Source organism: Linderina pennispora, assembly GCF_002104995.1.
Source record: "Linderina pennispora strain ATCC 12442 chromosome Unknown DL89scaffold_8, whole genome shotgun sequence".
In the NCBI taxonomy this organism is placed as follows: domain Eukaryota; kingdom Fungi; phylum Kickxellomycota; class Kickxellomycetes; order Kickxellales; family Kickxellaceae; genus Linderina; species Linderina pennispora.
The window spans coordinates 428333-447895 of record NW_024468256.1 but is presented as its reverse complement, the minus strand read 5'-3'; the positions used below and the strand labels follow the sequence as shown (position 1 = coordinate 447895).

The following is a 19563-nucleotide window of genomic DNA, read 5'->3' as shown; positions in this document are numbered from 1 at the left end:
TTACTGCCCTGAGAACATACAGTTCTCACCAGCGCGGCAATTTAGTTTATTCCGCGGACCGAATGAGTTTGAAAAACAAACTTCAATTATTAAACCCAACTCATGCAGCCCATGTTTGGTACTCCGGCCAATGGCTGCTAAGTCAACTCCACTTCAGCATGGTGGTTTAGGACGATCTTGCTTGTAAATCGTACAATTTTTATCCGCACAATTGGGCGAAGGAAACCAAGAATCTCCTTTGTCCTCCTAATCCTACTTTGCTGTCCAATAAAGGTCTTGCTAATCCAAGATGTCCGTCTCAGACAGTCATGCGTGCAAACTGCATCGTTTCCTCAGAAAAATTAAGCCCGGCCATACGGTACAGCGAGTCTCGCTTTCCTTCCTGCTATCTGGCCAATAAAGCATGGCAACCAAAATCAGTGGGAATCCCTACAAACTGGCATTCGGGCAATACAGCCGCCAGGGTTAACTTTTCTGAGGAAAGCTTACGCATGTCTTTATTGTGCTGCTTCACTTTCCTTGCATCTTCGTATGTGGTATGCACCTCAACTAAGAATAAATGAGAGGATTGGAGTTAGACAATTTCATTGCTGTGAGCATGAAAATTACTGCAGGATCACACAGGATAGAAGAGGTGCCAGAACTGTATACATATTTACCAATCGGTTCATTCTCCAGTAACTTTGCTGTCAAAAGGTAATCATAGTGTTGGAGCCATCCATACGCAGGGAGATTGGTGCTGGGTGATATACCATGTCAAGTGCTAGATAATTGCTGTGATCCTGCCAGAATCTCCCTTAACCCCTTTGTGCAATTGGCTACTTGAAACCTGCTTGGCTCAAGGAGACCAAGACTCGGAATCTCACATACTGGCCTTTGGCAGGCAGAATGTAAAGGATGGCGATATACGATCAGACAGATCAACAAGTTAGATAGAGTAATTAGTTGATTATAATGCGGCCAAATCCAGACATGCATTGGATGCTCGAAAGTGATGTCATTTGCAGGGATGAGCTGGAGATCTTCTTTAGACTGCAGCTGCTTTTGTCTTCATGGTCCACATCCTTCTCCCTTTCCTCCATTTTCTGATATTTGAAGTATACATGTCTTTTTTACGTGAGGTTGCGTTTCCCTATCGCTGATGGTGTGGCTGCCAAACTCATCTACGTGTTTTGGATCCCCTTTGCGGTCGCATTCGTCATTTTGAGCATACCGACAAGGAAAAGTGAGCGCTTGCTGGCCCGCTTAGCCAGAGCGAGCTACTATATTTACTTTGTGTTTGTCGGCATCTACCTATCCTATTTTATCCTGAACCCTAACACTACGCCGAAGATGTTCGTCATGGCTACACAAATGGTCCTTATACCGACTACGGTTGCGGTTGACCCAATCATATGGCTCTGGCAAGGTGACATTGCGCTGATGGCGGACGTGGAGATGATGTATAGTCGCCAGCGGAACGTACCCAGAATCTTCGATAACAAGGTGCTCCGTCTAGTGTACTACTGCAGCGTATCGATTATCGATGTCATGACATCGCTCAACGGTTGTTTTGGCATGGGTGTGTCATTGTCGCTGTATCTTGCACATCTGGGGTGGCTGACAGTTTTCGACACCGGCTTCACTCTTCTCGCATTGGTAAACCTAGCAGTTATATGCGTGAAGCTATACGCCAAGAACGCTAGTCAAGTACCGAAAGGCGGATGCGCTCCGTGAGGAAAAGCGGCGCGAGGAAGAGCAGGAGGAAAGGAGACTCCAGGAAGAATATGAGAAGCGGATGGAAAAGATCAGAGAGGAGCTGGGGCAAGATATAGAAAAATCCAAGGAAGTAGACCTTTTGGCGTACGCCTCAGCGTGAATGTAGTAGTCACTCTAAGTACACAAGCTTTGTGGCTGAGTCGGCCTCTAGGGTAGCAACCACTATCAATGCACCATGGCTTCATAGAAAATATACTAGAATTGCTCTGCTCGCGATGCGAGCTCGGCTGCTAGTCAGCATGGGTTGACATGTCGATAAGAGCATCACGGCGAACCGGTCATTTGAACGTGTCGGATGATTGTTGGTGCAATGGCGATCAGGGTGCCTAGAGGCAACTGCCTGGCGGAGCTTCTGTGCAGGTGTACAAATACACACTTGACAAGCGTTATTGAACTCAGCCTTAGACACATTGCCCATTGTACTGTGCAGTGTGTTTTTGCAGGCTGCGAATGATCAATCAATTTGGCCAGAATCCGCTGTAGGCAAGTGCCATAGTGCAACACAATGTTGTTCTTGTATGCTGTCATCAACTCGGTATCCATGAATGTCGCTACCTTGATTCATGTCGCGTACACCATGCAGCTCGATATCGCTATTATGTAATAGATAATCATAAATATAGGTATCTAACTACATCACCTGAAACTCTGCAGTTCGAACAGTTCTGACCTATCCTTCCAGCTTGAGGAAATCCATCGGCAGATATAGTCGTATTTGCCTTCAGGTTGTGACAAATTAAATAAATCGAATTAGAACGAAAGAATCCCCTTATTTACAAATGTTGCAGGGTCAAAAGGCATCCATCGTCAGCTAGTTGATGGAGTAAGTATCCATCGTGCAAGCATGTATGTATACTCTTTGGATGATATTGATGCTCGTGTACTAATTGCCTCTAGGAGGCAACATAGAATCACGGAGCCAATATCATCCAAAGTGATGTATTTATGACAGTAGTGCTGCGAGTAATATTCATTTGAGGAATTCAATAGGCAAGTAAGAAGAGAAATGATGCTGTTCAGTTTTGCTTTATTGCGTATGCATAGCATTAAGAACTTTTTATTAAAGATTATCTGGCTTGCATGGTTCTTCGGGTCCTTAGCACTGATACAGTCTCTTGAATCAGTCTATACAGACTGGGTACCATTGTGGCTCAAATACTACCTGCTTACACATGTTCATAATGACAAATTAATTTGTAAAATAAACCCACAAATATTGCATGACCGCTAGAAGAGCTATATGGCCTTGATTCAATAGGTGCTCATAGAATAAACATCCTAAGAGTGTTGCGCAGCCAGTGATGACTACCATGATGACACCATGGAAGTTATCAGGCCGGACCGACAATGAGAGCAGCTCTTGCGACTGAACCAATGGAGATATCTAGTGGAGACCTGTGACTACTACAATAACATCTTGTCGCCTTGGCCAAAAAAAAAAAAACTTTTAAACCTCAAAGCGAGTTTGGGTGACTTGCTCTGTAAACTCCTTTTGATCTTGAAACCAACTAAAAAGGTTCTAGCGGACAGGTTGGATACTTTTTCGACTATAAAATCTTATATATAGGTAGGTAAAGATATTCGCATTTAAAAGTATAAATCTAGTCAAGAATGTTTTGTGCCAGTCGCAACGCCTGGTCCTTCCAGATATTGCTGACCTCGCCAAAGCGGCGGTTGCATAGCGAGTGGTACATGTAGTTCGTCGTTTTCATCGCAGACACAGCGCTGCGCCAACTCGGCCTTATTCGGGCAATGCGTGTAGCCAGGATGCGCGTAGCCGATATCCTCAAACCAATGCATTTGCTCTTTGCGCAGCAGCATAGACGCAGCAAACGAGTGCACTGGTGCATCTCCCCAGCGCTCAGTAGAAGAACCCGCCGGCCTTATCTAGGTGTTCAAAGTACGACTCGTACGCCTCGCTGCGATAGAACGACAAGTCGACAATCTCAAAGTTAGACCAGAAGTGGCAGAGCGTGTACTTTGCCTTCTCGTTAACCACCCAGTGGATCAGGCTCTTTTCGGGTAGCAGGCGCTCGTTTTCAATCATCCACTGGCGTGTCGTGTTCCACAGGGTCTCAACAGTGAGCCGCTTCTCCATCGGGGTGATTGTGAACCCGTACACCTTCTTGTTGTCGCGCATGAACTTGAACGGGTCGTACGGTAAGATCGCAGAAATAGCTGACATCCGGTTCGATCCGCCAGTAGTAGTCGAGGTTGGCCAGCAGCGGGTGCTTGTAGATGAATCCGGACTGGTACCGGCACATCTCGCGGTAGCTGAAGCTGCCGCCGTAGAGATACCGGTCCTTGTTGTACTCGAGCGCCTCCTTGACTTTTTGCTCCTCGACGTACGGCGACAGGCCCCAGTGCGACGACGGCACCTTGCCAAAGTACACAGGTGCGGTTGTGATTGCCTTCACCTTCCGCTTGAACTCGTCAGTAAAGTCCTCGTCGTTCAAGGAAAATGTATGGGTACCCGTAGTTGCGGTTGAACCGGTCGTCGATCTGGCGGATTGTGTTGCGGATTCCGTTCAGCTCCGAGTTGCGCACCAGTGCAACTAGGGCCGGCACGCAGCAAGCTCGCTGTCGCCTAGCCGTGCTGTTGCCTGTGGGTGCCGGTGGCGGCTCGGCCGTGCGGTCAGTGACTTTAGCCCAGTTGTCAGCGCCTGACCACGGGCCGTGCTGCTTCATGATCTCAGGCGTCTGATATTTTCTGCTGCCACGCGCGGTGGCTCATGTAGAAGACGGAGCGGAACCCGACCAGCATCACAGTCAGGCCCAGCGCCAGCACTACCATGCGCACTAGCCGAGGGTTAATCATCGTGTTTGTATGTGGAGAAGAACCAGTTCTGAGCGTCTACTGCGCGGTGACTGCTAATGGGCGTCTGTTCTATTTGGTTTGGCAGGAAGTCCGGACAATAATGGCTATAATATAAGTGCGGGCGAGAGAAGTATAGACAGTGAGAAGAAAATAGATGTGCGGTAATTCGACAAGAGAAAGAGGGGTGGCCGCTGCTGCTGCCGACTCTGCTCGTAGTCCTTTTGTCAACGGCGCTGCTGTGTAGCCAAGGTCGAAAATAAAAATAGTTGGGGAAGGAGGCTGTGGAAGTGGTGAGAACGGTCGCACGTTAGCAGCGATTGGCTCACAGGCTCTACACGCTATCGCGTTCCATCTTGTAACCAAGCGCAATGTGTTCTCATAGCATCGTCACTGCGCATACACTGAGGCGCATGCACCTTGTGTGCCGAGAGTCTCGCCTACCGCCCATGCGACCGTTCACGGCAGATCAGGGGAGGAGGCCGCCCTTGTGGCGCTGGGCCGAATCGCCATTTATTAGATTTAAGCCCCGTTGGATTCACTGGGCCGACGATGGGATCGTCCAGCAAGCACCTTCGAGGCACAAACCTGCTGTTGCGCCTTACTGACATTGTGCGTATCCCCCAAAACCACACACCGTGCATGCTGTGGCCACAGCATGCATCATGTCTGAGGCTTTGCATTGATTTGTATCACTCCAAAGAGACCTTGGTATGAGGGGCTGGTTGGGTGAGGAAATGATGTACTGAAAATCGGAAGGCGAGCGGGAAGAGCACCCGGGCAATAAAGGCAGCCTCTCCGCTCAGGATTCCACTATTAATAGCACGTTATCTCAACCGACGTGCATCCCCTATTGCCTGCCATTGCTATTTGTGGAGAGCGAGGGCTGAGGACTGTATTTTAGACACAGGGATGGCTTTAGAGGCATTCATCAGCATTTGTTGTGATCCTCGTTGGCTCCAAAAGAAATAAAACAAGCGCGATCCTGTTGCACAAACTGCGTAGTGAGGAGGATTGCGGTCTCTTGACACGACAGTGTGGTTTATTTAGAGGCTTGGCCCGGCAATCAATGTCGCTCATTTTTGCGCCTCTGTGCTGTACGGCGGGCTATCTCGGCCGCAAGAGCGTCGGGGAGACAAGGAGAACCGACCCGCGCCAATATTCTGATAGGCTCCTACCATTTTTAACAGCGACTGGTCTTGTACCACATCACTAGTCAATAATACGGACATGTACATCATACGCAATGTGTGTGCCGATAGTGATATATGGACCAGGGTGCCAATTGCAGATGTCTAGATGAGGGTATTGCACTGAGCTAAACAAGCGATGTACGGGAGGCTATCCAGAAGTGGGTATGCAATCTTTCCCCATTTGGAATAGTGGACAGAGGGGAGGGGCCGTCTGGGCAACCTTGACTTTTTGCACATTTTCCTTTTTCGTCCAAGGTATTGCTCGGTTTGTCATCAGCCCATTCTTCTAGCGACGTTATTGCCCGTTCCAGACGCGTGTTGTGGTTTCTCCTGGGTACTGCGCTGCATGCCAGAAGTCTGTAAACAGCTGAAACACGGTCCATTTTATAACCGGTTTCGGCGCGTTGTAACATGTATGGCACCATAGATGCATGGCATTGCCGCACATGTACGGTCAGATGGGTCACGGTACAGCGTCGTTGTCCAGAGTCAACCAAGCAGCCCCAATGGACACTTCCAGATTTGCATTGGCAACAAAGGCGAACCAAACATGTAGCGAGCCGGCTTTGCGCTGCGATTGGCGAGCGATGCTCACCCCCGCATCATCCCGGCATTTGTCTGTTAGGAGGTGTCGTGATTTTGTTGTGGCCATTCAGCCAAAAATACCACTTGGGCATCGTACGCGCCAACTGCATGCAAACTGCAGAGGATGGGCACTTGTCAAGAGAGATGCATGCTGACTTTTTTTTGCTGCTGTAGACCCCCTGCTGAGGATTCCTATCCAACCATCGACCCCATCTGTTTCATCATCACGACAGGCTACGAGGCCCTCGGATGACCCGGAAGGGAAAGAGGATATGCACGGGCGGACATGACAGGGGAGCGTCAAGGGGATTTACAACACCTTCGACGTATGTGTGTTGGAGGCAAGAGGCAAAAAGAGTGCAATTTACGGCGACACTGCAGCTGCATGCTTACACCTTTTGGGCAGGCAGCCCTTGTTTCACAGTTCCGCCCCCTGCTACTTCCCTCGAGCCAGCGGGTGGTGGCAGCTGCATCAGAGTGGGGGTGGGGTGCAGAGAGGATGTAGAGACATGCAGAACACAGCATGTACATGGACAGTGTCTTGTGGTCATCCTCCCCATCAAGAGGTCCCCTATTCCCACCCCTCACACTTTGAATCTCCGAAGAGATACAATAGTACCTGGCTGGCCATTGTTTGCCTGCTAATGAGCGCAATTAAAGGGCACGGACTGCAGTGCTTTTTTGCCAATGGCCATGGTCCGAGGCGCTCGGGACTCATTCCCCACAGCCAGAGCATGCGCTGGCTATTTTGATTCATGGATTCTTTTTATAGCGCCCTTTTAGAACTGACTCGTTGCCCCTCGGCGGCAGAGCGCCATTACCAGAAACCCGCATGTAACCTGAAAGGAAGAAAGCGCCGGCCCTTGCTGTTTGTAGCCATTTTTATCTTTTCTTCGCGTGCACTACTGGCTGAGGGGGTAGGACAATCAATTCTACAGCCAGGGGAAATCAAAGACCAGGGCGAACATCGGCAGAAAAAGCTACGCATGCTCGTAACGGAGAAAGAATGGCGAGTGAAAAAGGATTAACATACGGCACGCACTGGGATTGCTCGCCAATAGCAGGTATCAGCGGCCCGGCGAAAAATGGGCAAGGCAATTCGATATGCTGGTCTGCCTTCCTATTCGCGTGTGCGGTGCGTTGTTTTGTGTGCTAAGAGATGCTGGGCTGCTCGGGCCGCTGAGACCTAGACGAACCCACCCCCTCTCCCCTGTCCGGAAACGCGGGCCATATATAAGGATCCTAGGGCTGGCCGTCCCGAATTCTCTTCTACACAATTCCACCCAGTCTCTTCTGCTTTAACACATCCCCAAGCAAGCTCACACACCTTTCCGAGCTCTGTTATTCATACCATTCTGATTTTTATTTGGCATCCTTTTTGGCGCAAACAATCAACAGCCGCACGCTCATTCACAGTGAATTCTCCTCCACATCCCTAGCGGCTCTCGATTTCTTTGTACGTTTATTCCACGGCCTTGCACTTTGACGAAGGGCCTCAGCTTCCTGCATGTAAAGGGAACCTTGAAAAAGCCCTTTCCCCCATTCTCTGCGGTCTACCTCTGCAGACTACGAATGCATTCCGCATTGGCATATTTCTCAACCTAATTCTTTCTAGCGATCTCTCCTTTGTAGACCTGCCAGCCTTCCAGAGCACACCACATATTTTTATAACCCTGACTTGCTGGCGCCAACACGGCATATAGATTTACGGCATATCTGTATTCTTTTCTTCTATTTCCTTACTCATACGATATTTCCTCACTCTTTCCCCTCCCGCTTGCTCTTTCAGACCCCTGCACTTTTCACACATAATGTCTACCCACACATTTGCTCTCTCTACACACGTACCTGCTGCCGGCAGCGAGGTCACGTCTCTGGCAGCTGCGGTACCAGTGCCGCGGCCGAGGAAGCAGATGGCCACTAAGCGCACCACACTCAAGGAGCGCAAGTATATGTGTCCGCTATGCGAGAAAAAGTTCACTCGGCCATCGTCGCTGGCCTGCCACAAGTACACACATACAGGCGAGCGCCCACACATGTGCTACTTCCCCAACTGCGGCAAGCGGTTCTCGGTTCGCAGCAATCTCAAGCGCCATCTGAAGGTCCACACAAAGGCCATCCAGGCATCCGAGTCCGACTCTCAGCAGGACGAGTCCGAGAGCCATCACTCACCGGCCACTGTGCCTCAGAATCGCATCCGCGACGATTCCTTGTCACCGAGCCCACCGTTGGCTTTGCGCCGGCGGGTTGCCAGTGAGTCGGTGACTGCCTCGCCCCTGGCCGCCCTAAATGTCTCTGCAGACGCGCAGTTTCCGGAAGCTTGCAGCAGCGAGCTGCAGCCGATGATGGTGCTGATGCTCAACCACCACCACCAGCAGCAAAACGCCGACAATCCGACACCGGCACCCCCACTATGGTCCCCGCTTTCGTCCTTCTCTGAAACACCCATGCCCTTGACGGCATCGGTGGCCGGGCTGCCGCTCCTGCCCAGCCAGGATTTCCTGCCCCCGGCAAGCCGCTCGCTGTCCTCGTCAGCACTGCTGACGCTCTCATCGGCATCGCCCGAGAGCTCACCTGCCTCCATGTCAACAATGGTGGGCGTCGACCAATTGCTGCTGGTCAAGCCCAACACCACCATGCCATTTTATGCAGAGCCCAGCCCCATGAGCCTGATGCAGACATCCCTGCTCACTCCGATTTCGCCGCCCTTTGTGCCTGCATTCCCCGCGATGCCGGCACCCATCCACGGCATCGGTCTTGGCGAACACGACCTGGCAGTTCCGCTGTCTGCCCCGCCCACAGAACAATTGGGCCTCCACGTCGGATGCTTCCAGCAATACCAGAGCACAATGCCAGCTCAGCAGCCGTACCAAAATTTCATGCACTAGTGTTGCGGCCTCCCACGTCCTGCCCCTTTTCTTCTACATCCCCTCCATTCTATTTTTCTTTTCATCCCCTCACATCTGACATTCCACGTCTTGTTCGCGTTTTGTAAGCTAATAGTTCTCACATATCCTCACTTTTCTTTCCTTCCGTATTTGCGTCAGTGAAACAAGTCCCCATCCATCTTCTCAGTTCCTTTCGGCAAATTTGTAAACAAACACGACGTTAAAAATAAACCTGCCATTTACATGCAAAAGATCACCGTGGCTTCCCCAGACGCACTCCTGTCGACGCCCCTGGCGAATCACTCCGATATCGCCGTGCATCGCCGGAACAGCTGCGCTTGCTCACTTGCCCGTCGGCTTGGGTGCCCCGTACGCGTCCGGCAGTCGCTCGATAGTATACTTGTGATTGACAATAAACATGATGGGCACGCCAGGAATCTTTCTGATCCTGCGCTTCAAATCCTTGTCGCAAGTTGCCACAATATAGCACCGGTGCTGATTGACGCGCTGCACGATGCAGTCGTCAGCGTACGTACCCTTGTGTGTGCACGGCAGCCGCTCAAACCGCGGATCCCTGGCCACCCGGAGTGCAATGCGGTATTTGGGGCCCAGCTTCTCCAGCTCCGCCAGCACGCAGTCTGTTATGCACGGGATGCACTTGGCGTACAGACAGTCCATCATGCCGCGCACCAGCTCCAGCTTGTTCTGCAACGAAAAGTTTATGAAATTGGTATCCACAATTACGTGGTACGGTGGTCCGAGCGCAGTGTTGTACTTGAAGAACATGTTTGACGCCTCGCGCTGCACGTGGTTGATCTGCTTCTCCTCTTCCTTCTTCTTCACCTCCTCCTTCTTCTTCTGGTTCTGCTTCAGACGCATATCCTTCGGGTTGATCATCCGCTTGACCTCAGCGAACTTGCGTGTGCGTTTGGCTTTACCCATGGCTAGTTATGTGTATGTGTGAATTGGTGGAATTGAGAGTACAGAAGGAAAGGACGCAGCTAACAAGAGATCGCGTAGAGCCGAAAAAAATTGTGTCAAGAATTTTGCCCTTTCTCCAGATCAATAGATTGTGATCAGGCGATCAACACCTGCCGCTCAGACACAATGCGCAGCACAGATTACTGAGCAGAGGATGCGTTCTTGCTTGCAAGTTGTGACACTGCTCTATAAACAGTACACTTTGGTTGCATCGAGCATTGATGAGGGCAGTTACATCCACAGACAGGAATATATCTGCTGTGGCACCAAGATGCACATGAGGTATAGCATGTATCTGTATGCAATCATTAGCACCCTGCGCGTGAATGCGACATACTCATTTAGCAAAACCAGCTTTTGCTACATCTTTAACACCCCTGAAACACCTGCATCCCCTCATAAAAAGCCTGTATCGACATGCATGCATGTCCCAGGCAGATCTGGCAGGGATTCGTCATCCTTTTCTCTTTCGACAACCCCCTGTTTATTTCATCTTCAGTCTACTTGTCCAATGTCTAAAAGGTTGGCCAAGAGCTCTTTCATTGCCCCTCCGGTGGAACCAAAGACCCCAACCATCGGTAGCTAGCACAGTACTGAGCGCAGTGTCCAACTCCGCAAGTACTTCCAGGAAGAGAACAAACACCTTGCAAGGGTCATGCGGAATTTGCTGAGCCAGTCAACGAAACTAGCCAATGAAGTCAAGAAGCTGCGGGTCCGTATGTAGAGGAGCACGAAGGCACTATTGCATACAGCCCCAACTGCACATACTACATTGGCACCGGGCCAGATGATGTCACCAGGTGTTTCTGGAGTGCCAAGGGGGGTGCAGTGGAGGAGTTGACCGCTATCAGCGCCATTTTCTCTCTCCAAAGCATCATGTCAAATGAGATGCAAGTAGCCCCTGATGACTCCTGGCTGGCTGTCGTGGGTAAGGGTACGTTTACGAAGCGTAACAAAAGCCAGCACCTGCTAGCCCTGTTCAAGGCTGATGAGAACAGCCAGCTGGTTTCGGCTGGGCTAGGTCTTCCCGACGTCTACAGCTTTATGCCCAACAACACCGGTGTCATTTTGTACGTCACTGTCGACTTTGGCAGGAAGATCCAGCAGCTCAAGATGCACAGATTTGGCGACGAGCACCTGTCAAATGTGGTCATTTCCAAGCATTCTTACTTTGTATGTCAACAAGGCCGAGCAGTCAGAGGAATACCTCATCCAGTTGGACTTTGACTACTGGTCGGCTGACAAGGAAACCCGAAAGCAAGCAATTACCTTGCTGATATTGGCTGATCAGCACCGTACATATTACGTCGTGCATCACGACAACAGACTCTGGCTCATGGCCTGCACCCCTGCGGAACATGCGGCCACCCCTCTTTCTGGAGTGTACTCTCACACCAACCCATGGCCAGCACCTGCGAACAGGCCGTCGCGGGAAAACTGGGAGGAGACCACCGAGCTGCAAGGGATGTGGCTGCGGCGGATCATAGGGCTTGAGGACTATTTGGCTGTCTTAGCTAGAGGCAATGGACTGGCAAAGCTGTTTATTTGTGATAGAGGCAGCAACGTGGCCCGAAATGGAGGTGCCGTTTGGTGGCCTATGTGGTTTGCACCATCTCAGCAACACGCCCGACCTAAAGAACAAGGGCATTCTGCATATGGGGCTTTCGACCCACCTACAGGAATATGTAGTCCACACAGCTCTTGAGCACGTTGCCAAATTCCGTTAAATTATCACTCAAGTACTCGCCTTATGACAGCATCCAGGACTTCACCAATGGCAAGGCAGAACCGCCAGTTCTTGTGTTTGCAAGCTCACTGAATCCGCACTCTACTCCATGGCAGTCGGCAAAATGAGTGGCCAAGGTGCGCAATGCTGAGGAATATTCAAAGGCAATGCCTAAAGATAAGGCAGACAGCAACCCGAAGTTGGTGCTCTACACAGAGTTCAACGAAACCACCCGCATACGAGTGCCACGTGGCTTCAGCTATGAAGGGGAAATTCGCACTTGGAAATGCGGTTTTGCTCTCTGAGATCAAGGGCTGGAAGGAGATCGAGTAAACCACATTCCGTCGTTTCAGGTACTCTCTCAAGCTACATGCCAAGCATGGCTCATTGTCGCCATTATTTTTTGTATCAACTCTAAACATGAAGTCAAGAGCTACTAGCTCGCTCCCGTGTAGTCACTGTTATACCTGCTACCGTGGACGGGCTGTCTTCTGGCGGGTCCTCCTGCTGAGATGCCTCAGCAAACCTGCGTCTCAATTCGCTGTCAAGTCGTACACAGGCAGCTATCGAGGCTCTCGAAACAGCAAAGACAGTAAACACTAGCGCAGACGGGCTGGATATAGAATCGCCTTGCTGCGGTGGGCTCCCAGAATCGATGCTGAGCACGACCTGATCGTCCTCATTCCCCGTCGCTGCAGCCATCTGCTCTGGTGTCGCAGTGTCCGACCCGCTGCCCTCGCCAATCTGTTCTGCCAATGCACTGACGATGTCGTCAGCCCTCTCAGCCGCCAGAATCAGTGCTAAAACTCTTGCTGTCCGTGCCTTGGCAAAGTGCATGGGCGAGTACGCAAAAACGCGCACAAACTCGATAAATAGCGCAAACAAATCTACCAGCAGTACCAGCACCAGGTGTGGGCTACTGCATCCGATAAAGTCCACCAACGCGCCAGTCGCATCAAACCCGTGCTGTGACAAGCCCATGCTTATGTGCCGCGCAATGCTCAGCGAGTTGGCAAGCGCCATCACGCTCAAGGCAACCCCGACCCCGTAGTTTGTTCGCGGATACATCGCGGTAATTGATGCTACGTAGCGGACCATTGCATTCACTATGCTCTTGTCCACCAGGAATGTGTACAGGTATATGAAGGTCAGGAGAAAGTCGGCCATGTCTAGCAGGTCCTGCTGCGAGTGTCGCCGCACCGCTACCCGAAACCCCAGGGTCTCGGCAGCCTCCTCCAGCATGGCCTCCTCGTCTACGTAGTCACTGTCATTGTCATCGTCACTGCCGCCATCCCTATCCATGGCGTCGTCCACCCCGTCGGGTTCCTCTAGGTTGCGGTCGGTTGGTTGTGGTGTGGCGACTGGACTGCGCTCTGCTAATTGTGGGTGTGGCAGCACGCTGCTGGCACGCTCGCCCAGCGGTATGTACTGATTGGGACTGTTCGGAGCACTCATTTATGCAGAAGGAACAGGGCTTAGAATACAAAATGTACAGTGTAGGGCAGAGTAAAGCACAGGTGAAATGACGAAAACAAGGAGCGGCGGTTTGCTCTATGGCGGTATTCTCAAAACAGGAACGGCTCACCAGTCTCTGCCAAGGCGAGTCGAGCGAAGGGGATCGAGTTAAAAAGCCGAGCTGGCTCTTTTTTTTTATTATCGCAAAGGCTGTGCTTGCTGAGGCAGAGCGAAGGCTCCAATTGGCAGACCCTGTTTCTTCTTCCTGCTCCTAGATTCCACCTTTGCCTCTGCTTTTTTCATTCTCATTTACCGTCTATTGAGAGCAATAGAAAACAGCCTCGAAATGCGGACGACATTCACAGCACTAAAGACAGTCAAGAGCACGCTGGCGCGGGCATGGAAGCCACGGCCAGCCAACTGGGAGCAGCAGGTGGTGCAATTTGCGCGGCACCCCGAACAGTTCACGACACAGGTCGTGCTGAGTGACGGCTCCTCGTTCATGGTGCGGTCGTCGGCACCGCGCGACCAGGTGAAGATCACAAAGGACACCCGCAGCCACCCGCTGTGGAACCCGCAGGCTGAGCTGCAGATCGAGGACGAGGGCGGTTATCTGTCATCGTTCCAGAAGAAGTTCCAGGGATTTGATGGCTCGACCAACATTTCGTTCGCCGACGACGCCGAGGTCGCAAAGAAGCAGACTGGCACTTTGGCCATGATGAACAAGAAGCGCCCCAAGTCGAAATAGACACCAAAAACTCTTCACCTATAAAACAATATATTAGGCCATGTTCAACACTCGGCGTATGGCTTGGATGGGTTGGACTCAGTGAACATGTGGAATATGCGGGTCGACATGGTGATGCCCAGCCTACGGCCGCCGGATACAGTCAGGTTAGCCAGCATCTGGGCACGCTCAGGCACGCTGCCCTGCCGCTCCCATGCGTCAAACAGGCAGCGCGGCGTCGGGTACTGCGCGACGATGCACTGGGCTACAGCTAGCGTGACCTTTGGGATCATGGCTAGTGCGCGGATCCACGAATCGGTTAGATCAGCACCAGTCCGAATAACAGCAGCCCGCAGAGCACTGCGCACTTCGCTAGTAATGAAATTGTTTGCCATTGACGGCTGCGAGCTGGTGAAGAACGTCGAGCCCATCCCGGGGTCGCTGCTGTCGGTCGATATCCACTCGTTCTGGCCCTTGCTCCGGAAGACAGCCTGCACCATGTCCGCAGATGTTTGATGCAGCAGGCGGCTGAGCGCGCTTGTGTCCTTGCACTGCAAAAACCATGTCACCAGCGGATTAGTCACCTGTATTTGCAACACCGCCTCGTCAACTTCATCCTCAGTAACTGTTGTCCGCGTATCAGTGTGTCGACGAGACTGCGCAGGGTGTACTGAGCCGCTCTTGAGTCTCTGGCGTATCATTCGCGCAAACTCGCGTGATTCTACAGTCTGGACTTTGTTCAGGAATTTTGCCAGTCCAACAACCACCACAAACAGTCGGCGGACGCCCAGTAGTCCACGCTCAACTTCGACGGCATCTGCGAGCTGCGAGCGTGACACGAGGTCGACGAGCCGCTCGCTTGGCCACACAACCATCGCAGCTAGGCGCACTGGGACTGTGCGTGGGACTGCCAGCGGCACGTACATGCCCATCAGCGAGTCCCACTTGCGGTGCATTTCCATCTCCCATTTGAATGCACCTAGAGCACCGATGTCAGAGACCCGGTATTTGATCCCGGCTTCGAGCAGACCGGCAAATAGCGCGTGCTCCCGCTCATCCATATTCCCCTCACTAGCTCCACAATCGCTATCAGTCGCCAGCCCGCCCTCAGCTGGAGATGCGCCGTGTGCCATACTGTTTTTCTTGTGCGGAGCCGCTAACATGTCTAACACTGACTTGTCTGCCAGCACGATTATATCCTTGGCAATCTCTGACGTATCGACTTGCTTGCGGTTTGCCTTGCTCAGACTCTTCTCGTACTGCTTCTTCTTCTCCCTCCGTGCCTTTTCTTCTTCTCGCAACCGCTTCTTCTCTTCGCGCTCCATACGCTTCCGCTCACGTTCAATCTCCTTCAGCGTCAGTGCCTGCGACATTGTGTGCATTCCGCTCGGACTACGGTCCGCAGGCGGTCCAGGTGATGATGGCAGACTCAGGCTGGTAGATGTGGCCAGGATCTGACTGCTGTGTATCGCTGGTGGTTGGTGCAGTGACAGTACTGGTGATGAGCTGGGCATAGCCTGGCTGCTGCCACTCATCATGCTTGGTGTCTTGCCAGTGGTATCGGCTACTGTATGTTGCATGCTTGCAGACCGCCGGCCCAGCAGTGCCGCACCAGTCCGGACATTCCCTTCAGCTGCTTGCCTTAATGACTGTCTGATTCTCGTGAAATACGCGTCGCCCGTGTCCGACTCTGACTCGCTAGCTAGGATCTCTGTTGGCGGTGCCGAATCGCTGGCGTCATCGGCATGCATCCTCGGCACACTCACTTGACTTGGAGATCGAGTTTCGGTCCTGAATTCATCTGAACTAGCTACCCGCTGCCTATCGAAAGCGCTTGCACCTCGCACTATCTCGTCCAGAAAGAAGCTTGTATCCGACAGCTCTCCGTCTGCTGCTAGCTCTCCAGGTGTAAACTCGCCAAGGTCCAATGGTGGCGGCAGTCCTGGAAAATCAGACAGGCCTTGTTCGTCGTAATCTTGCGGCTGGTTATCTCGCAGCTCATCCATTACGTACTCATCTACCGTAGGTGGCGATGACGGGATGTCTAGGGCTGTGTCTCGGCTAATAAGCTGGAGGCTGCTATGTGATGACTCGGAGCGTCGTGTGGGAGTTGCGGAAATATTGTCTATATGAAATAATACTGATGGTGAAGGCAGGTTGGGCGTGTTTGGTGATGGCACGTCTGCTGCAGGTTGCTGCGGCGGTCGGCGAGGCTGGACTAGCCGGTCTCTACGAGCATACGGGGATGCTGCTACCGCGGCTGCCGGGGATGCTGGCCGTGAGGCTTCCAAGTCCAGCGACGACGTGTCTGTCAGTAGGTCGATAATGTCAGGCCCGTTTGTCATTTGTGTAAAGAATGTGTGTAAACAAGGAAGAGTGAATGACCAGTCCACCTGCTTCAGGGTTCCTAATTTCCAGCGCCTTAAACTGCTGATCCAATCCAGTGATTCCTGCACCCAACTGTTGGCTTGCGGTTTTTTTTTTTTTTTTTTCGATAACATTTTCCTCACAGCTACAGCTGCAGATGCGGCAGCCGTAGAGGCGCTGCTTGTCTGCTTCCCTAGTGATATTTTTTACACATTTATATTCCCAAATGAAGTCCAATGTATGCATGCAGGCAATTGCCACACCAGTCCGATGACAAGCATAAGCGATAAGCTGTTTAACACATGCACAACCTGTAGTGTCCCAAGCCAGTGGCTAAGATCGACGTGGAAGAGGAAGAGCTCCTTCATGACGATGTCGTCCTGTCGATGGACAGAGTTCTCCGGTTCAAAGACAGCAGTGGTGGTAGCAAGAAGAAGAGAAATAAGAGGAAGGGATCCGCTAATGACGATGAGGTCGTAGACGACTTTGTCGACGCCCTGCTTGGCGACAATGAGGCTGCAGCAGAGAAGAAGCGCGCAAAGAAGGCCAAGAAGGCGCAGAAGAAGCGTGAGAAGGAGGAAAAGGACCGCAAGGAAAAGGAAATGCAGGATGTCCAGTATAACGACGACGACGTGCAGGATCTGTACGCCTGGGACTCTGATGACGAGGAGGAAAGCTTCGTTGTCCATGACAGCCAGCCAGCATCTTCGGCACCAACAGCAGCAAGGTCTGGCTCAGACAATGAGGGCGAGGATGCCGACGAGATGGAGCGCCGTGCAGAGCGTCAGCGTGCACTGTCCCTGGCGATGCTGGTTGCAGACGAGGTGGAGCAGAATGGAAACGACGATTTGCCGCGTGATGCCAACGACTGGTTTGACAAGCTGGAGGAAGATGCCAACGACAGCCGTGCTGCCAAGAGCCGGAATAGCACCAAGCTCATAAAGGCAGATGGTGCGGATGAGGAAGGGGAAGAGGATGATGGAGATCTGCCCACAGATATCGTCAAGGCGCGCCGCTCTGATACACCTGCCTCGTCGAAGCCTGTCCGACCCACGGTATCGAAAGAGAAGCGCGAGGCAATCGGCCGGTATCTAGCTGTGGACTGCGAAATGGTCGGTGCTGGCTTCAAGGGCTGTCGGTCCATGTTGGCCCGTGTATCGATTGTTAACTATTACGGCCATGTCATCATGGACACGTTTGTCAAGCCGCAGGAACCAGTTACCGACTACCGCACATGGGTGTCGGGAATTCGCAAGTCAGACCTGACTAACGGCGCAAAGTTCAAGGACGTGCAGCAGCAGGTCGCCGACCTGTTCAAGGACAGGGTTGTTATTGGCCATGCGCTACAGAACGACCTGCGTGCCCTCATGCTGACCCACCCGCCGCTGATGGTGCGTGACACAGCCAAGTACAAGGGCTTCCGCAAGCTCAACAACGGCAGCGCGCCATCGTTGCGCAAATTAGCCGCGTCGGTGCTCAACATCAACATCCAGGAGGGCGAGCACTCATCTGTGACAGACGCAAAGACCACGATGCCTACTATACCGCAAGGTCAAGGACGAGTGGGAGAAGGAATTGCATCCAAAGCGGTACAAGGTGCAGATTAAGAAAGCCAGGACCAAGGAGCGCTTTGAGCAGCTGCGGCGCGAGAGGAAGGAGCAGCAGTCTCGCTAGTGAATAATTTCGGCTTGTCAAATGCACATGCAGTCTCCACCAGCGATTTGGACAAGGATGGACATGCAGCGTGTGTACCGCAGTGCATGGCCCAAGTGACGCATGGAGCTGCTGCGGTTTCCGACAATAATATCCTGCGCGTGTGCTGCGGAAAAGCTGCAGGTGGAGCCTGGCAGCTGCATAATTCCTCTCCCCGGTGTTATACTGCCATGCAGTATACATCTGGTACTTGTCTTGGCAAAGGCAAAAGCCAAGAAAGTTGTCAAAATGTGTGCCAAGTGCTTTGTAAACTGGGTTTATTTTTTTCTTTTTTTCAAGAGAACGTGAAGAATAAGAGGATAGAAAGAAACAGACGGAAAAGAAAGAGCGCTTGTCGACTTGTAGTAGATCTAGAGATTGGATGTTTTTTTTGTTTTTACAAATTATAGATACAGATCTGTGCAGGAATTGCTGAGCACAGAGTAATTATAGTACAACGAATGGAGTGAGTGTACAGGAAAGGGAGAGTTGGAATCCCTAAGCTGATCCACACGACCATCGAGGAGAGGAAGGGAGGAACTGGGTCCGCCTGAGCCTTCCTGTAGAACCTGTACACGAGGGTATCCTCAACAGTAGTGGCTGATACCGGAGTCATCGGTGATTCTGCAATTGCTGCCTATCTACAAGTCGTCAAGGTCGGGGAAGAAGTGCTCTGCCCGGACGTGCTCGCTGGCCTGGTGCACGGTGTTGAAGTAGGCACCGCAGATGTTGCACGAGTAGTTGTAGAGCCGGAACACGCCGAAGTTGCCCTTGTAGGGGAGCTGGTGCTGGAATTGGAAGTCGCACATTGTGGTTGTTTTCAAAGGGTCAAGATGAATTGCAAAAAGAGTTCTGTAAGGGATTGGATAATAAAACAGTTGTTGTGAAGAAGAAGTGTGGATGAAGGATTTTGCGCAGACGACCCGCCGACAGGAGGTTTTATAGCAAGTTTGCAATAAGCAGTGTCTCTTGGATAAACCGAGCGTGAAACAAAATGGTGGAAAATCATTGCAACCTATTTCTGGAATGTGCGTTCCCTGCCTCTCACCAGTGAGATGCATGACCTGGCACAAAAGAGAATATGCACGTCGTGGCCGCTGGCCAAGATACAGGTCAGCCATCCTTGGCACATCATCCGGGGGATGGATAAACTGTATGTACAAAAAATAAAAGTTGAGGGCTGCGGCAATAACCCTGATAGCAGCCGGGACGCTAACTGCCTGCGGCCACCATGTAATTTCCTGCACTGTATCTCTTTGTGGGAGACCCGGGGAGGGCGACAACCAAACATTATCCCAAGCGCGTTGATTTTTTTTCCTGTTTTCTACGTGTATTCCTTCCTCACCTCTCCTATTTCTGTCCGTAGACATGTGCCA

General features: G+C 51.8%; 11 protein-coding genes across 11 annotated transcripts; 6 read left to right on the top strand and 5 right to left on the bottom strand.

The window, feature by feature from the left end:
- Window positions 1-1237: 1237 nt before the first annotated feature.
- On the top strand, window positions 1238-1828 carry DL89DRAFT_171818 (uncharacterized protein). The gene has a single exon (XM_040883795.1). It carries the CDS (start codon window positions 1333-1335, stop codon window positions 1714-1716), a length of 384 nt encoding a protein of 127 aa, XP_040742846.1. The 5' UTR covers window positions 1238-1332; the 3' UTR covers window positions 1717-1828.
- Window positions 1829-3326: 1498 nt separating this feature from the next.
- Window positions 3327-4764, bottom strand: DL89DRAFT_268139 (nucleotide-diphospho-sugar transferase). Its single transcript, XM_040887805.1, has 6 exons — window positions 4502-4764; window positions 4306-4458; window positions 3918-4202; window positions 3663-3883; window positions 3451-3640; window positions 3327-3416 (listed from the first exon to the last, which is right to left on the bottom strand). The coding sequence occupies exons 1-6, from the start codon at window positions 4574-4576 to the stop codon at window positions 3360-3362; spliced, it is 981 nt and encodes a 326-aa protein (XP_040742845.1). The 5' UTR covers window positions 4577-4764; the 3' UTR covers window positions 3327-3359.
- A 1606-nt stretch (window positions 4765-6370) lies between these two features.
- DL89DRAFT_171793 (uncharacterized protein) lies at window positions 6371-7156 on the top strand. The gene has a single exon (XM_040883794.1). It carries the CDS (start codon window positions 6601-6603, stop codon window positions 6994-6996), a length of 396 nt encoding a protein of 131 aa, XP_040742844.1. The 5' UTR covers window positions 6371-6600; the 3' UTR covers window positions 6997-7156.
- A 1108-nt stretch (window positions 7157-8264) lies between these two features.
- DL89DRAFT_224073 (uncharacterized protein) lies at window positions 8265-8456 on the top strand (the record flags this gene model as incomplete). The annotated part of the gene is made up of 1 exon (XM_040884674.1): window positions 8265-8456. A coding segment is annotated over one exon (192 nt), but the record flags the coding sequence as incomplete, so codon positions are not given.
- Window positions 8457-9354: 898 nt separating this feature from the next.
- On the bottom strand, window positions 9355-10234 carry DL89DRAFT_268137 (Fcf1-domain-containing protein). Its single transcript, XM_040887804.1, has one exon. It carries the CDS (start codon window positions 10179-10181, stop codon window positions 9582-9584), a length of 600 nt encoding a protein of 199 aa, XP_040742842.1. The 5' UTR covers window positions 10182-10234; the 3' UTR covers window positions 9355-9581.
- Window positions 10235-11096: 862 nt separating this feature from the next.
- Window positions 11097-12210, top strand: DL89DRAFT_323256 (uncharacterized protein; the record flags this gene model as incomplete). The annotated part of the gene is made up of 4 exons (XM_040891383.1): window positions 11097-11366; window positions 11407-11453; window positions 11643-11727; window positions 11777-12210. 4 exons carry the CDS (start codon window positions 11097-11099, stop codon window positions 11945-11947), a joined length of 573 nt encoding a protein of 190 aa, XP_040742841.1. The 3' UTR covers window positions 11948-12210.
- A 162-nt stretch (window positions 12211-12372) lies between these two features.
- On the bottom strand, window positions 12373-13469 carry DL89DRAFT_284440 (uncharacterized protein; the record flags this gene model as incomplete). The annotated part of the gene is made up of 1 exon (XM_040889784.1): window positions 12373-13469. The coding sequence occupies exon 1, from the start codon at window positions 13399-13401 to the stop codon at window positions 12373-12375; it is 1029 nt and encodes a 342-aa protein (XP_040742840.1). The 5' UTR covers window positions 13402-13469.
- A 203-nt stretch (window positions 13470-13672) lies between these two features.
- Window positions 13673-14222, top strand: DL89DRAFT_268136 (uncharacterized protein). Its single transcript, XM_040887803.1, has one exon. It carries the CDS (start codon window positions 13748-13750, stop codon window positions 14147-14149), a length of 402 nt encoding a protein of 133 aa, XP_040742839.1. The 5' UTR covers window positions 13673-13747; the 3' UTR covers window positions 14150-14222.
- On the bottom strand, window positions 14172-16526 carry DL89DRAFT_171781 (uncharacterized protein). Its single transcript, XM_040883793.1, has one exon. It carries the CDS (start codon window positions 16471-16473, stop codon window positions 14194-14196), a length of 2280 nt encoding a protein of 759 aa, XP_040742838.1. The 5' UTR covers window positions 16474-16526; the 3' UTR covers window positions 14172-14193.
- A 195-nt stretch (window positions 16527-16721) lies between these two features.
- Window positions 16722-18268, top strand: DL89DRAFT_323252 (ribonuclease H-like protein; the record flags this gene model as incomplete). Its single annotated transcript, XM_040891382.1, has 4 exons — window positions 16722-16760; window positions 16813-18006; window positions 18047-18159; window positions 18226-18268. 4 exons carry the CDS (start codon window positions 16722-16724, stop codon window positions 18266-18268), a joined length of 1389 nt encoding a protein of 462 aa, XP_040742837.1.
- Window positions 18269-18450: 182 nt separating this feature from the next.
- Window positions 18451-19334, bottom strand: DL89DRAFT_268134 (uncharacterized protein). The gene has a single exon (XM_040887802.1). It carries the CDS (start codon window positions 19306-19308, stop codon window positions 18829-18831), a length of 480 nt encoding a protein of 159 aa, XP_040742836.1. The 5' UTR covers window positions 19309-19334; the 3' UTR covers window positions 18451-18828.
- Window positions 19335-19563: the final 229 nt, after the last annotated feature.